The sequence below is a fragment of the Frieseomelitta varia genome, unplaced genomic scaffold (assembly GCF_011392965.1).
Source record: "Frieseomelitta varia isolate USP_RPSP 00005682 unplaced genomic scaffold, Fvar_1.2 scaffold_248, whole genome shotgun sequence".
Lineage (NCBI taxonomy): Eukaryota > Metazoa > Arthropoda > Insecta > Hymenoptera > Apidae > Frieseomelitta > Frieseomelitta varia.
In genome coordinates, this window is record NW_025109977.1 from 208,901 (window position 1) to 223,550 (window position 14,650).

General features: G+C 35.0%; 2 protein-coding genes and 1 long non-coding RNA gene across 10 annotated transcripts; 1 reads left to right on the forward strand and 2 right to left on the reverse strand.

Annotated features, from left to right (window-relative positions):
- Window positions 1-19: 19 nt before the first annotated feature.
- Window positions 20-2,959, reverse strand: LOC122528321 (zinc finger protein ZPR1). 5 transcript variants are annotated; one of them, XM_043653334.1, is made up of 4 exons: window positions 2,902-2,959; window positions 1,551-1,701; window positions 797-1,472; window positions 20-703 (listed from the first exon to the last, which is right to left on the reverse strand). In XM_043653334.1, the coding sequence occupies exons 2-4, from the start codon at window positions 1,674-1,676 to the stop codon at window positions 168-170; spliced, it is 1,338 nt and encodes a 445-aa protein (XP_043509269.1). In that variant the 5' UTR covers window positions 1,677-1,701; window positions 2,902-2,959; the 3' UTR covers window positions 20-167. The 5 variants fall into 5 exon arrangements, with proteins under 5 accessions (XP_043509269.1, XP_043509266.1, XP_043509268.1 ...); XM_043653331.1 differs by lacking the exon at window positions 2,902-2,959 and adding an exon at window positions 1,774-1,924; XM_043653333.1 differs by lacking the exon at window positions 2,902-2,959 and adding an exon at window positions 1,801-1,912.
- LOC122528320 (serine/threonine-protein phosphatase 2A 56 kDa regulatory subunit gamma isoform-like) lies at window positions 2,747-14,327 on the forward strand. 3 transcript variants are annotated; one of them, XM_043653326.1, is made up of 9 exons: window positions 2,747-2,919; window positions 3,475-3,537; window positions 5,837-6,011; window positions 8,850-9,052; window positions 9,205-9,599; window positions 9,700-10,033; window positions 10,121-10,339; window positions 10,397-10,624; window positions 10,709-14,327. In XM_043653326.1, exons 1-9 carry the CDS (start codon window positions 2,890-2,892, stop codon window positions 10,856-10,858), a joined length of 1,797 nt encoding a protein of 598 aa, XP_043509261.1. In that variant the 5' UTR covers window positions 2,747-2,889; the 3' UTR covers window positions 10,859-14,327. The 3 variants fall into 3 exon arrangements, with proteins under 3 accessions (XP_043509261.1, XP_043509262.1, XP_043509264.1); XM_043653327.1 differs by lacking the exon at window positions 2,747-2,919 and adding an exon at window positions 2,997-3,325; XM_043653329.1 differs by lacking the exons at window positions 2,747-2,919; window positions 3,475-3,537; window positions 5,837-6,011 and adding an exon at window positions 7,781-7,946.
- On the reverse strand, window positions 5,880-7,833 carry LOC122528327. 2 transcript variants are annotated; one of them, XR_006306545.1, is made up of 4 exons: window positions 7,703-7,833; window positions 7,309-7,527; window positions 6,165-6,533; window positions 5,880-6,019 (listed from the first exon to the last, which is right to left on the reverse strand). It is a non-coding gene; the product is annotated as an uncharacterized LOC122528327 (long non-coding RNA). The 2 variants fall into 2 exon arrangements; XR_006306544.1 differs by lacking the exon at window positions 7,309-7,527 and having other exon boundaries at window positions 7,703-7,826.
- Window positions 14,328-14,650: the final 323 nt, after the last annotated feature.

The window sequence follows — 14,650 nt, forward strand, 5'->3', positions numbered from 1 at the left end:
ATGACAATAGAAATTTGAATTTCGATAAAAAATTTTGCAATAAAATTGCAAAATATATATTTACACAGTGTAGTGTACATTTATAATACATTTTCTTTTCACGGATATAATACATCATATTGACATTATTGATATTGTCTTATTTCGTAAATCTTCGCAATAAACAATTAATAGTCTTCGACTTTCATATCGTTCAACCCGAGTTCTTCATTTTGATCAAAGTTTCTTTCATATTTAGTGATTTTTAAACCGTTATCTAAACCTTCGTCTGAAAGACTTTGAATATAACTGTTGCCTGCTGGATCATCTAATATAAGAGTGATCCTTCGTTTTTCCTCAAAAACCTCATTTAAGTGAGATATGAAGACTTCCATCCGTTTGACAGTTTCTGGATCGCTACTATCACCGCTGAAAGCTGTCGATGATGACAATTGCTCTTTTATTGCTACCAAAATGCCTTCTACTGTAGTAAAACGTCCACCTAAGGCAGCGGGACCAATTTCTAACTCCAATTCGGGTATTTGCATATGGCAAGTTTCGGATTTCAACAAATCGCGGCTGAAATCTTCTTTTCCTGCAACTATTACTTCTATCTTCACTCCCATAGGTTCGATACCTCCTCCGCTCTTAACTTCATTCGTTCTATGTCCACAAGACTCGCAAACTGTTGCCATAATTACAACTTCCTTAAAGTGTGGAATTTCTATATATTGAGTTAAGGATGAATCTTTTTTACTAAAAAAAATATATATATATTATGATACTAAGAGTAATATGAGGATAAACAAAAGGATACTGGTTAATTTCATGTTGGTTTCACATGGGCAATTACACTCTGGACAATTTGTTCTGAAAGAAAGTACTTCTCCTTCAATTTGCTCTAGAGTATATTCTCCTTCTTGTATAGGTTTCAACAAAGTATCATCTGTATTCTCAGAGTAAATCCCTAAAATATGATCTTGCTCTGTCATTCTTCTAAATTGGACTGTAATACATCTGTCATCCTTCAATGGTGCTTTTAAATTTTCTACATGGCATTCCCCCGATATATCTTCGAATATCATAGTGAAAGGTTCTGCTAAAGATTTCAGCCTTCTTAGCTTCTCAAGAAACTGATCAATTTGTGTTGCAGCATCTGGATATTTTTTTCTCCTTTCAGATTGATCCTGCTCTAATCCATTAATAGTTCTTTCTATAATTCCCTCAATTGTTGTAATCTCTCCTCTCTGTGATCTAGATGGAATCTCAAAATCCAAGGATGGAATTTTTACACTCGTGTAATCCGATTTAACTACTTGACGATTTAGATCTCTAGGAGATTTAATTTGCAACGTTATTCTAATTCCTTTCTCTGCAATCTTTCCACTATTTTGTATCTCATTATTCTGGAATCCACAGTGTTCACAATCGAAGGACATCACCACAATATCTTTGTAATGTGGAATCTTTGTTAGAAGTAATCTAGTAACGCCCTGTATTTACAAAATAGTACATTGGTTACGTCAGGTGATAAATACTTTGTTTATAATTGTAAACTTGTAATAGCATACATTTTTCTCACAATTCATACAGAGACTCTCTATCTCTGTGGTTTCCGGCTCTGGATCATCGGCCGTCAAATCACGAAATATTGGTTTTGTTTTTTCTTCGGTAATTTGACTTCGATCTTCTGCCATTTCTTGGTTATATAGAATTTATACACTATTTACATGAAAAATCTATTTTAGGTAAAATTAAATTGGATTATCAATATATAATGGTCAGTGTTCTTGCGTTCTTTTTTATTGTGCGTATTTTTACCTGCTAAATACAAATTTGTAAGCACAAATTACTACTCCTTAAATCTTTAGAAAACATAGTGTTCAAAATAAATTAACACATGTAAATTATGTGTTTAGTTTGATCTAGAATGAACCACCAAATGAACAAATATAGCCAACTAAAGCCACGAAATCACTAAAATATTGAAATGTACGTATGTACGTAAAGTAATGTATGTAATTATAAAGTTATTTTACAGATTGTTCTTACAATTGCAGTAATTACGCGAATAATAATACTTATATAAGAAATTCATAATAATTTAAAACGAAAATCATTATCCTCTACATAAAGTACTATGCAATTTTTACTGAAAATATCTGATTCAATATACGATAAATTACTTCAAATTTTAAAGCAGTATTACTTTTGATAGTATTTTTGATAGTAAATCATCTTTTTATTTAAAATGCACCCAGAGGAAATGTCTCGAGCAACTTCACGTGTATTATTTTGAATGCATTTAAATTGGTGCAATTAAATAGCGGCTTTGACACTTTGAGCAACAATTTTACAATTTATCAAGACAATGCAAATAATCTCTAGTTTCTTTCGAGATTGCTCGTTCAAATTCATTAGCTCTTAACAAAATAAAGTACGAAATTGCGACTCTTAACAACGGTTTGTCCGCTCGAGTATTGCATACGTGTTAAAATAATATTGTAACTTGTGTTATCGCGAAATGTAGCAGAGATACGTTACGAGTCGTCGGATATTTGAAACGCGTATATTATTTTAATACTCAAGATATTTAATTCGCACGCAGCGTTACATCGTTGCTGTACGGTAATTCGAATTCCCATGGTGAAATACAAAAAGATGTACATAGAAAGAAGTCGCTGAAGCGTTTCCGAAGACTAGGGAAAAATTTGGAAGTTAAAGCATTCTCAGTTGAGTGGCGCGAATCGCCGGTTGAAAGTACAATGGCTAGGCATAGCCAATGGCCGCCGTTTATGAGCGTATCGTGTCGGCTCGGCTTCTGCTGATCGATGCATTACTACGTATTTCTCAACTGTGCTAGCTCGCATTCGGCTCGATCACGTGCGTTTCTAATTCTTGATCGACGATATGTCAACTCGCCAGTCGAAAAAGGAAAAGGTGTGTTCATTATGTTGCATGTCGCTCCTGTCTTCTCCGGTCGTGGTCACGTCTCTTGGTCTGTTACGCGATTGGTACACCTAGCATACGTGAAAACAGTGTTCTTTGGACGAGGAGAGATCGCGGGTACGCGCGCGCTTCGTAGAAAGAACGAGTCGGAGTTTCTGTATTTACGAGCGTGAGAGAGAGAGACGGACGGTCAGACAGATAGATAGACAGAGAGAAGTGGAAAGAGGGCGACGATGACGGAGATAGGAGAGAAAAGAAAGAAGGGAGAGTAAAGAGAGTACGGGGAAACAACCCCGGTAGCCGAGACACCGAAGGGTGTAGCGTGATATTCTGATTTCTCGATATCCGTTTCGCTGCCACATTTTCCCTGAGCGAACGTTCCAATAACCTGACAATGGTACTTCGAGCTGATTTTCGTTTCCGTTCCGTATGACATCGCAAGTGCGAACTCTTGCCTGTTTGCGGGCCGCGTCTCGAATGTGAATTGGTGCTGTCGTGGCATTTGCACGGTGATACAAGGGGTGCAATTAACTTGTTTTGTTCCAGGATGCGACGAAACTCGGCAAGGACAAGGGAAAGAATGGCAAGGATGGCGAGACTAGTGACGAGGTGAGGTTATATCGTCCTTCTATGTTCCTTCCTATTGATGTGACTCGTTCCGACTCGGATCGACTTCTGCCAGTGTCGATTCTCCCTGTCGTGGTCTTTTTCTTTTCATTTCTGTACACGTCAATGATTCGTTTGTCAAAGTCGTCGAACGTCTAATGTGTCGTATGAGTTCCCTGACAGACTTCATTCAACATTTATCCCCCGAAAGAGACTTAGTATCCATTTTCGACATCATGTGCCACTTGAAATGTTTTTCTTCGTCGAGTCTCATGTGTACGCGCATGTACTCTGAAATACACATTCCTCTATCTGGTGTAATTACTTGGTTTTGTTTTTCCGATCTGGCTTGTGTTATAACGAATACCGTTTCTAAAACGGTTTTAAAGTTCTGATTGAAAAAAATGTTGCCTGGCACAGGTGGCGCTTGAGCGTGGATCTTAGTTGATAAATAGAAAACCATGTAAACGAAAGATGCATTACGAATTAGCCGATACTTCTTTTGGTATTTGTTTCTTTGTCACTTTTGCTACACGCGACCGTGTTCAGCTTTTTCAGCTCGAATAATTCGCAATTTCAAAGATAATCGGAGTAATGCGAATTATTTTCTAACGTACTTCCTAGACGTAATTGCGATATGAATGAAGCGAATTCCAAGAATGGAATTAACGCGCAATTAAATATGTTAATTAACTGTAGAGGCTGCTGCCTTAATTGTTGTATAGCGAATCATTTCTAGCTTGCGGTTTTTAACGTTATATTTACATAATTTTTATGTTATTTACTGGGTTGGCATATTCAATCAGTCTTTTTGCAAAGTTGCAATTTTTTAAATTTATTGAAAGATGTATGTAAGTTACAAAATTTACGGTTAATACGACAAAATTGAGCTCACGTGATTTGTAATAAATGATATATATAAGTACATTACGCATTAAAATAAAATATTTATATGAACATTGCATAATGCTTAAGAAACTATAGTATGTTACACTGTATCTATTCGATTATCGATTGCTCATAACGTAAAAATGTATAGTCGATTAATTATTAATTGGTGGTATGAAAATGCAAACAGTTATATCATGTTTAATTTATAATTTTGCTCTGTGTATTCAATATAATTTTATTAAATTATATTATAATATGTCGCAATTTATGTTCCATGATTAATAATCTTTGTTGCAATAACAATAATTATTTATCATTTAAGGCACATAAATTGCTATAGATGTATCCTTAATGCTGTTATTTATTTGATGTTATTAAATTTCTTTCAAATTTTTATACTTTAGTGCATTTTTAGTTTTTTCCTTACATGACTAAAAGCAAAATAGCAATTTTCAAATTTATATGTGCATGTATCTTCAAGAATATTCAATCAATCACAAAAATATTTAAGAGAGAACAAAAAAATTTATTATAACGTGTTGACAGCTATTATAGAAGTGACAAAAATCAAAATTCATCTTACACAGCCAAGAGGGAATATATTTATGCCTAATTGTTATGGGATACACTTCCTCAAGGACTACCACCATCGACTAGGTTCCACAAGAAGAAGTTTTGTGATTGGTGTTGAAGTCATTCTTGCATCTCTATTTCAATTTTTTCATTTTACATTAGTAGACCTGAAACATTAATAAAAGTGTTACTATGTACTATATAATTGTCCAAAACTCATTCACAAGTAACTATCATCTTTTTTGGCCACTAGAGGATAATCTAAATGGACATCAACTCAGGCGAAGAGTCAAGCCCAATAGTGCATAAATGGTTTCAAGATCAACCACAAAACTTCTTTCGAGGAAGCCAGGCATTAATGCAACGTTGGAAGAATTTTGTTGAATGTAATGAGGATTACACACAGATTGACATATACATTTGCTTTTAGAGAATAATTTTTGTTTATCATTCCTGAATTATATACAATGGAGTATGAATAAACTATTTTCTGGTTAGCAATTTCTTTATAAAATATCAAAACTTTTCAGAGAACATAATACTGTCTGATAAGTGTTATAAAAGATATGTAAGTCACTTATTTCTACTTAAGATATGTAATGCATTTATTTCTACTTAAAGTTGTTTCATTGTTGAGATATATAGATCAAATGTACATTCAAACAAGGAATTTTGTCTTTTGATAGTCCAAACCACTTGTTTCACACATGTAATTTTTATTCACACATTGCATCAGCAATTTCACGTTGTACTTTACGACTCTTAATAAATATTTATATAAAAGAATCTTTAACTTTAAGCATTTATTGTTATAGAATTTGTTTCTCGTATTTCATAGGCGAATAAGATAGCAGGAGGACCACCGGCTACCGCTGCACCACCACCACCAACGTTGATTAACAAAATCAAATACCAACCCGGGGGCCCTGTGATTAAGAAAGACAAACGGCAAAGTAGCTCAAGATTTAACATATCGAAAAATCGCGAGCTTCAGAAGTTGCCGCTCCTATCCGGTAAGTTTCTGAAATAAATATTGTTCTAAAAGATAAAGCCTTCAGTAAGAAAGTTTCTAGCTATTTATAGAATACTACTATGTGTACTTAGTGTAACAGTAAAAGTAATATCTTCTAGATACATCGTAAAAATATTAGTTTTTTAATAATTACCATAATGTGCTTGATCTTTGGAACGACTTCCATTAGTCGCAAAACTGACTTTTGATGGAACAGTTTCTGTAGAAATTTCACCATGCGATAAATTCATCAAGACCTGTCAGTGTCTTCAATATTCTCTGAGCGAGTAATTCTGCTTTCTTCAATAATTATTGCCACATAATGATTGATTACTATAATAGTTCATCAGAGTAGGAGCGATAAACTTTATCATTATTATCCTTGCTAGGAATAAACCGCAATATACTTAATGAACGTATCGAGCGTATATTGAACTGTATGTTAACTAAAATTAATTGTGCTCTAATGCAAGTTAAATCGAAGTGTTTCGTCGTCTTCGGCATTCAAATCCTTGAATACTCGCTGAAACATGAAAAAATAATTGGATGAGAAAAGATGCCAGAGTGATTAACATTAATATTGCCATTCCAATTTAAAATTTCACAGTGCATTGTACGCGCCTGATGAGATTTAAGAGCGAAGAGGGTTTTAAAACTTTTCGTGAAAGATGATGACTTTGATATAAAGGTGGTGATTTAGAAATACACATCGCGAAATGTAGAGTTGACCTACATCTTCAATTCAAAAAAGATTTTGTGGCGCGTAATTAGAATATCTTGACTTAGAATAATAATTTAAACGAATAATTTAAACGAAAGGGAAATTTAATTGCGAGAGAAAGAAATGAAATGTTAAGAAGTTAAAAAGTTTGAAAGGTATCAAATATTTTTTGATTACTATTAAATAAACAGGGAATTTTATTCATGGAACAGAAATCCGTAGGTAAAATGGTCTATAGACGGCAGCATTTAAATGATCGATGTATCGATCAGAAATCTACAAAGGCTTCCGCTTACTCGATGCATTTTAAACTTGATATATGGATTCAAATACTAATCTTATGCTATCTTAACAGTGAACGCTCCTCAGAATTAAATTCACTTTCATTCATGAAAACCATATCAATAACGTATATGCATATCATGCATTATTGTGTCATAGAAATAAACATTACAGTATCAAATGCCGCTGTACGTTTTTTCAATTGGCTGTTTTAAAAATTAGTCTATTTCTGCATTTACATTTCAAACTTGATATGTTTTTCGTTTTGTATAAAAAAAGACAATTAATTAATTACTTTTGCTTTTTTAATCCCGGTCGCATAGGATTGCGAAAGTAGCTACGTCAGAACGTATCGATTGTAAGGCGCGGTGGTTCACGCATGCGCGCACGCGTCATTCGTGATTCCTACTTTTCTAACGTAAACAGTCCTTTCTCGTTCAAACGGTTTTTGATACCAGCAGCATTTTCTCCATTCGGATCCGCAACGCGTGTCTCTCATCCGATCGCACTGCGTCTATTAAAAACCGAGAAGTTAGTTGACGGATACGTTTACGAAATCCTCGTGCATTAGTATCGACTTGTAGAGATCGAGATGTGACTTGTTCTTGCACGAAAGAACGGTCAGTTACGTCGAAGCAACAGATTGTTATGTGAACAAGGAAACCGGTGCGTACAGGGATGTAATTTACCGTAAACTGAGCCCAGGGAGAAGGAGATACGTTCTGGCGACGGATATCAGACTTGTTAGACCATTCTCGGACAATAAGATGGTTCATGTGGACGGATATATCCCTTTTTCAACTGGTGGCCTGCCGAAAAGCCCGAGTTTTCACCAAGGGCTCGCCTTGGCTACTGTTTTGTCTCGAGAATCGAATAAACCTTACTTGACCAACTTCACCTCGCATTATCAACCGTTACGACCCCTATTAATTGGTAATGAAACCTCTGACGTTTGCTTCTTGTTTCGATTCTCACAATTTTTTAAATGTACCGAGTATTTAGAGAAAATGCCTGACAGACAGAAAAAGATATAGGTTATATGAAACGAGGTGAGATGCATGTATGTATGAGAGGGGGCGGGGGGAAGAGAGAGAGAGAGAGAGAGAGAGAGAGAGAGAGAGAGAGAGAGAGAGAGAGAGAGAGAGAGAGAGAGAGAGTGCACGGAAGAGTCCAACAGAGACGGATAGAATCTATGAAAGAATCTGCAAGGAGGAGGAAATTATCAATGAAAAACATAATAAATAAATTGACAAGACGGGAATACGAAATTGCGAAAAATTCGAGGCGAGTAACAATCGATCTGAGAGGAAATTTCATAAGAGCGTTTAAGAGGATAAGAGAAAATATTTGGGGGGGGGGGATAGGTGGAAAAGGTGGGAGTTCATTGAGCGGAAGAATGAAAATCTATGCAAGAATGTGAGAGAAAGGGGAATGTACTGCGAGGGAAAGTTCAAGATAGCAAAAGTGTAAAAGGGAGGTATAACTAGGATAAGAAATGGTCCGTGAGACAGAATCCACGAACGGTGTGAATCATAGGTGTTCACAGATTTGTTTATATGAAAGAGGGAGAGGAATTTATAGGGAGAAAAAAGATAAAGACTCCAAGAGAGAGTTTGCAGAATTGTTCGAGGTATGCGTGTATGTAAGTTCTGTAGAGTGTACGCATGTGTGTACATATCGTCAAAGGGGGAAAACGTAAGGTCCATGTGAGTACGTAAAGTCACAGCAATCTGAATCGTGTTCTTTATGTAGCAGTGAATCTATCCAATCCTTCAAATTCATTAGATAATTTAACATTCGTATTTTTTCTTTTTTTTTTTTTTTTTTTTACTTCAGAAACGCAACAAGGAAACGAGAGGGAAGAACTATTCATCCAGAAACTACGACAATGTTGCGTGTTGTTCGACTTCGAGGCCGATCCTCTTTCGGATCTGAAATGGAAAGAGGTGAAGCGTACTGCTCTCAACGAAATGGTCGAATATGTTACCAAGAACAAAAATGTGATCACAGAGGCCATTTACCCTGAAGCGGTGAACATGGTGAGCATGACCTAATGAAAGAGTCCACTATTAACAGAATGTTTCATGCGATTGCACACAGAATGAATATACAATAGGATATTTAGGATAGGTATTATTAAGATACATTAGTCGTATGAGAGGTTTCTAACTTGAAATTCGACATTTTCCAGTTTGCAGTGAATCTGTTTCGCACTCTTCCACCATCATCGAATCCAAACGGAGCAGAATTCGATCCGGAAGAGGATGAGCCAACGTTGGAAGCAGCATGGCCTCACTTGCAACTAGTTTATGAATTCTTCTTACGATTACTCGAGTCTCAGGATTTCCAGCCCTCCATTGCTAGACGTTATATAGACCAGAAGTTCGTGTTGCAACTTTTGGAGCTATTCGACTCGGAGGATCCACGGGAAAGAGATTTCCTAAAAACGACGCTTCATAGAATTTATGGGAAGTTTTTGGGACTCAGAGCATATATCAGGAAACAAATAAATAATGTTTTTTATCGATTTATATATGAAACCGAACACCATAATGGTATTGCTGAACTTCTTGAGATATTGGGAAGGTAACTTTGAACTTTTCATTGTAAATGATAAAGCTTGTTTACTCTTTCTTATTCTTCCAATGTGATGTAATTAATGGGTTATTACTCTTACTTATTCCAGTATAATTAATGGCTTTGCACTACCATTAAAAGAAGAACATAAAATTTTTCTATTAAAGGTACTTTTACCTTTACACAAAGCCAAATCGCTCTCTGTGTATCATCCGCAATTAGCGTATTGCGTAGTTCAGTTCCTGGAAAAAGATCCATCATTGACTGAACCCGTTATTAGAAGTCTGCTGAAATTTTGGCCGAAAACACATTCTCCTAAGGAAGTGATGTTTCTGAATGAGCTCGAAGAGATTCTCGATGTGATCGAGCCCGCAGAATTTCAAAAAGTCATGGACCCATTATTTAGACAATTAGCAAAATGTGTATCATCTCCACACTTTCAGGTATTATTAATTTTCTTTTTTTTTTACATTTGACATCAGATTATATGAATTAAAATTTTTTAAGATATTTTATTATGTTTTTATCAGGTGGCTGAAAGAGCTTTATATTACTGGAACAACGAATACATAATGTCTCTCATATCAGACAATTATGCAGTTATTTTGCCAATCATGTATCCAGCATTCTACAGAAATTCCCGAAATCATTGGAACAAAACTATTCACGGCTTGATTTACAATGCGTTGAAGCTCTTTATGGAGATGAATCAGAAAGTATTTGATGAGTGTACTCAACAGTATTATCAGGTATGTTTTTCATTATCACGAAATAAGGACGAGTAATGTTAATTGAAATATACGTAGGATCGACAGAGAGAAAGGAAGCTTATGAAAGACAGAGATGAAGCTTGGATGCGCGTTGAAGCTTTAGCGATGAGACATCCGAATTACAACGCGACTATAAAAGGTGTTACGAACACAACAATTGGAACGATATTGCAGCAACAATTAGACAGCCCTCCACCTGATGAAGACGGCGATACAGATCAAACTCCGCTTACGTTGGAAAAAATAGAAGCGAAAGCGAATGAGGTATGATGGATTGGGATCGATTTTTCTCTCGTCCTTGTTCATTTGTTCATTAAGGAGTCTAAAATAAATCTTTCTTTGCAATAGGCAAAAAAAATGACCAACTCCAATAAAACAAAGCCACTTTTGCGAAGGAAAAGCGACTTACCCCAAGACACGTATACAATGCGGGCATTGTCCGATCACAAACGCGCAGACGAATATCTCGTTACGCCACCGGATCCTAACAATTGCTAGTCTCTACCACAATCTCTTCCCATATATCCTCTCTTTTGCTGCAGTGATTTTGGGAGTTAGCTTTTTCGAAGAGAGAAACGAAACAGCGATGAGTCGAATCTAACTAATCGAGCTGTCATCATAGTCGACAACAACCGTCTGCGACAGAGTTTGATCGTATAGAGAAGCCAACAATCGTAATTATCTCTTTCCTATTTCCTTATCCGCCCCTCTTATATCAAAAAGTATCGAGAGATGTGTATGGTAATATCTTTTTCTTTGTATCTCGGTAAACCAAAAAAAAAAGAAGCTTTCTCTCATTGCACCTAGCACATTCGGAAAATGTATCCATGTCCGTAGTAATCTATAAGAGAGAAAAAGATAACTTCCTATATACTCTTCGAGTTGATTTACACACGGTATCGCGGGAATTATGAAAATACTTCATACTCGCTACCAAAAAGAATAGAAAAAGAATCACGGGATGTAGAAGAAACCTAGCGAATAAGGGTCCTAAGTGTATCAAGTAATACATGGAATATTTTATAAATTGTAGATTTCTTGCGTATGGAGAAATCTATCGCTGACAATAAGACAGTTTTTTCACAATTCATAAGTACGCTTTCACATTTTTAAATTGTCTGTGCTCGATGTTCAATAAATGTACGACATACAGGTCAGATCGTACATGAAGTTAATACACCAGTAACGATTTATTTATCAAGGTCTGTTTGTAATTGTTTTAAAACATGTTGTCTTGCTTTTGGCGGCGGATTTTCTTCATATTATAGGAATTTATGGTTTATTGAACATCATTTATACAGGGTAAATCACGACGAGTGGACAAGATTGTACAAATTGATTCTGGGAATGATTTTGAATAGAGTTTATCTTGGAACATCGTAGTTTAAAAGATAAAATATTTTATTTATATTTTTAGGAAAAAGTTACTTATGAAACGTAAATCTTCCTAAATGAGAAAATGAGAAAATAATCGTGTCTATCTGATTAGATACTCGTTTATATTGAAACACGTCCAAATTTTAATAATATTTTTGCATGATATCTCATTCAAAATCCCCCCCTAAATTAATTGATAAATTTATGTTCACCTGTGGTGATATACATCTGTATATATACCCTAAATAAGCAAAAAGATTTTATACAAATCCAAAAAAGAGTCAGAAAAAAGATGGCCGCGAGTTTGATGTAATAATTAATAACTATAAAAAAGAAAAAGGGAAATTTTAGTATGCAAGTTTGAGGCGTTACTCTTCTGAGCGAGGTTTCCACTGACGCGCAAACGACAGACATTTAATAACACACAAGTGATATATAGTTGCTTTAATGCTACCAGCTCGTAACTTAGCGGCAAATAATAACAATAATTATAAAAAAAAAAGAAGGAAAAACGTAAAAATTGCAAAAAAGAAGTGAAAACGTCGTTTTAGAGTTAGATCAACGTGATAGCACTATTTTAGAATATCGATTGTTATAAATCTGAGTATTCCTGAATGTAATACTTTTATATCTGTCGTGCCTAGATGCCTGTGGAATGCATTCGCAAGAATCGCCTCTGCCAGAGGCCTATAATTAAGAATCGTTAAATAAAAGAAAATAATAATAAAATAATAATAATAATAATAATAAAAAATGAAATAATAAGCAACGAGTTATACGTGACGTTATTGGTGTAATTGCATCACAAATTTTTTCAAGAACGCTTACACGAACGTTACGTCGTTGCATCGTCAGTTTTGTGGTAAAAAAAAAACGAAAAAAAAAAAAAAAAAAAAGAAAACGTTATATACTAGTTCGTCGCTGGCAAGAGAAGCAAAGAAAAAGAAGAATGAAAAGAATAGAAACAAATTTAGGAATCGGTGTGTAGAAAACTAGGGTGTGGTGAGATATGCCCTCGGTATCTACACCAAGGCTTTCTTTTCGGCCGATTCCTCCTGTTACTCCAATTTATTGGATATAGAGATTCCGATACCACGCAAATCACGCAACAAAACAGCGATCCAAGCGATAATATCTTTAGTCTTTGCGCTGCTGGCAGGCTGTTGTGTTTAAACATTGTAAGGGATGAACTTGTTGAGAATAGTAATACGATTAGCACTTATTATTAAATAACAAAAATTAAAACCAAATGAGATGAATATAAATAAAAGAAAAAAAAATTATTTACTATTTAATCATCCCTTCAGGAGGAGAATGACCGTTTTTGTTACGGAAAAGCATTAAATGATAAGTATTCTCGTCGATACTTTTTATTATCAAGTGCAGTGTAATCTCGATGAATCTCATTGGAAAACACACTGTATCTTGCGTATTTGATAATAAAAGTATTTTTAGTAAAACAATTTCATTTGAATAGGTTTGATTTTTCAATGATACTCCTTTAAATAAATCAAGTCGCGTTCATTCGATGTAACATCGATTTCGATTTCTTTCTTTTATTTTTCCTTTTTTTTCCATTAACTTTCTTTTCTCCGTTAATTCCGTAAACCAACGTGGATTATCGGGATTACATTGTATTTTTCTATCGTTGAAGTCAATCGAAAACAAAAATAAATAGATAATAATGTTTGGGAGAAGCATTTCTCTGATAATGCATGTTTCGAGGTTTCGTCTCTTACTGCGTCTATTCTTTCACTCATTGTATCATCTATGATACATCTTTGAAGTTTACGGATTTTATAGTAGAATCAGAAGATAATTCGGATTTCTCGTGCTTAAATATGAAAGAAGACTGTTACTGACTCATCGTTGGTCGAGTATTATCGAATTCTTCTGAAAACTTCCGTTTCCGCAATTGTGCCACGCTTAAATTATATAAACAGGAGAGAGAGAGAGAGAGAGAGAAGAAAAAGAATGAGAGAGAGAGAAAGAGAAAATGAAATTTGATTTCATTCGATGTAGATCGTTCTCTTGTAACTCCTGCGCGAAGTTACCTCGAGTGAGTTTAAAAGTTCATTTTCAGCAATGTTTTATACGTTTTTTATGATAAGAAAGTCAGCCAACAATCGAGTATTTTGTAGGTAGAAAGAGAAACAACTTATTATGCGAAAGAACCGATTTAAAAATGTTTTATGTAAGGAGGAGCAAGGATTTTCTGAATTAGAGAATGGAGTATCACACTACCGTAGGCAGCTTTCGAGTCTTGTAGAAATGTCTCTGTTCTTCCTTACGTAAAGTTCTACGAATCTTTCTGAGAGAATTATTATTCGGCGGAGAATAAAAAAAAAAAAAAAGAAAGAAAGGAAAGAAAGAAACATTGGTAAAGAATGAAAAGACGTACAGTGACTCGCTTCAAACCTAGAGATATGAACCTACGGTGGAACACGTACAGAACTGTGTATCAATGTTCGATTAACAAAATTTTTTTAATGATCGCCTGTCCGATCGATTCGATTCCATGCATGCATATATTCCTTTACAATTTGTTGGAGCATAATTTTATAATAAATAAATCATTATAATGAAACAATGGGACAACCTCTTTCTTTCAATCATGATTTCTAAAATCCATCTGTAATTCCGGAAATTTTTTGCTTTCCAGTAAAACTCGTTTTCCGCAGAAAGACTTTAAAACTGGAGACGGATCATAACTAACGCGTTATCAACTGCAGTTACGCGGCATCTTGAACGTTGCACTAAGACCTGCTGTTGCAGTTTTGTTCCATTTTCACTAGTACATGTTAGTAGAAATCGTACAAATCGAAAGGCTCTGTACACCAAGCAATTTCAAATTTCAATTCATGTGACTTTTTTAGCAGCTTTGGACACTGAGAATATTTCTACAATCCAGCT

Coding starts and splice junctions, on each gene's coding strand:
- LOC122528320 (XM_043653326.1), top strand. CDS start 2,890: ATGTCAACTCGCCAGTCGAAAAAGGAAAAG. Junction 9,053..9,204: donor ACCCTGAAGCGGTGAACATG/GTGAGCATGACC, acceptor GACATTTTCCAG/TTTGCAGTGAATCTGTTTCG. Junction 9,600..9,699: donor CTTCTTGAGATATTGGGAAG/GTAACTTTGAAC, acceptor TACTTATTCCAG/TATAATTAATGGCTTTGCAC.
- LOC122528321 (XM_043653334.1), bottom strand. CDS start 1,676: ATGGCAGAAGATCGAAGTCAAATTACCGAAGAAAAAACAAAACCAATA. Junction 1,473..1,550: donor GTATGAATTGTGAGAAAAAT/GTATGCTATTAC, acceptor TTGTAAATACAG/GGCGTTACTAGATTACTTCT. Junction 704..796: donor AACCAACATGAAATTAACCA/GTATCCTTTTGT, acceptor CTCAATATATAG/AAATTCCACACTTTAAGGAA.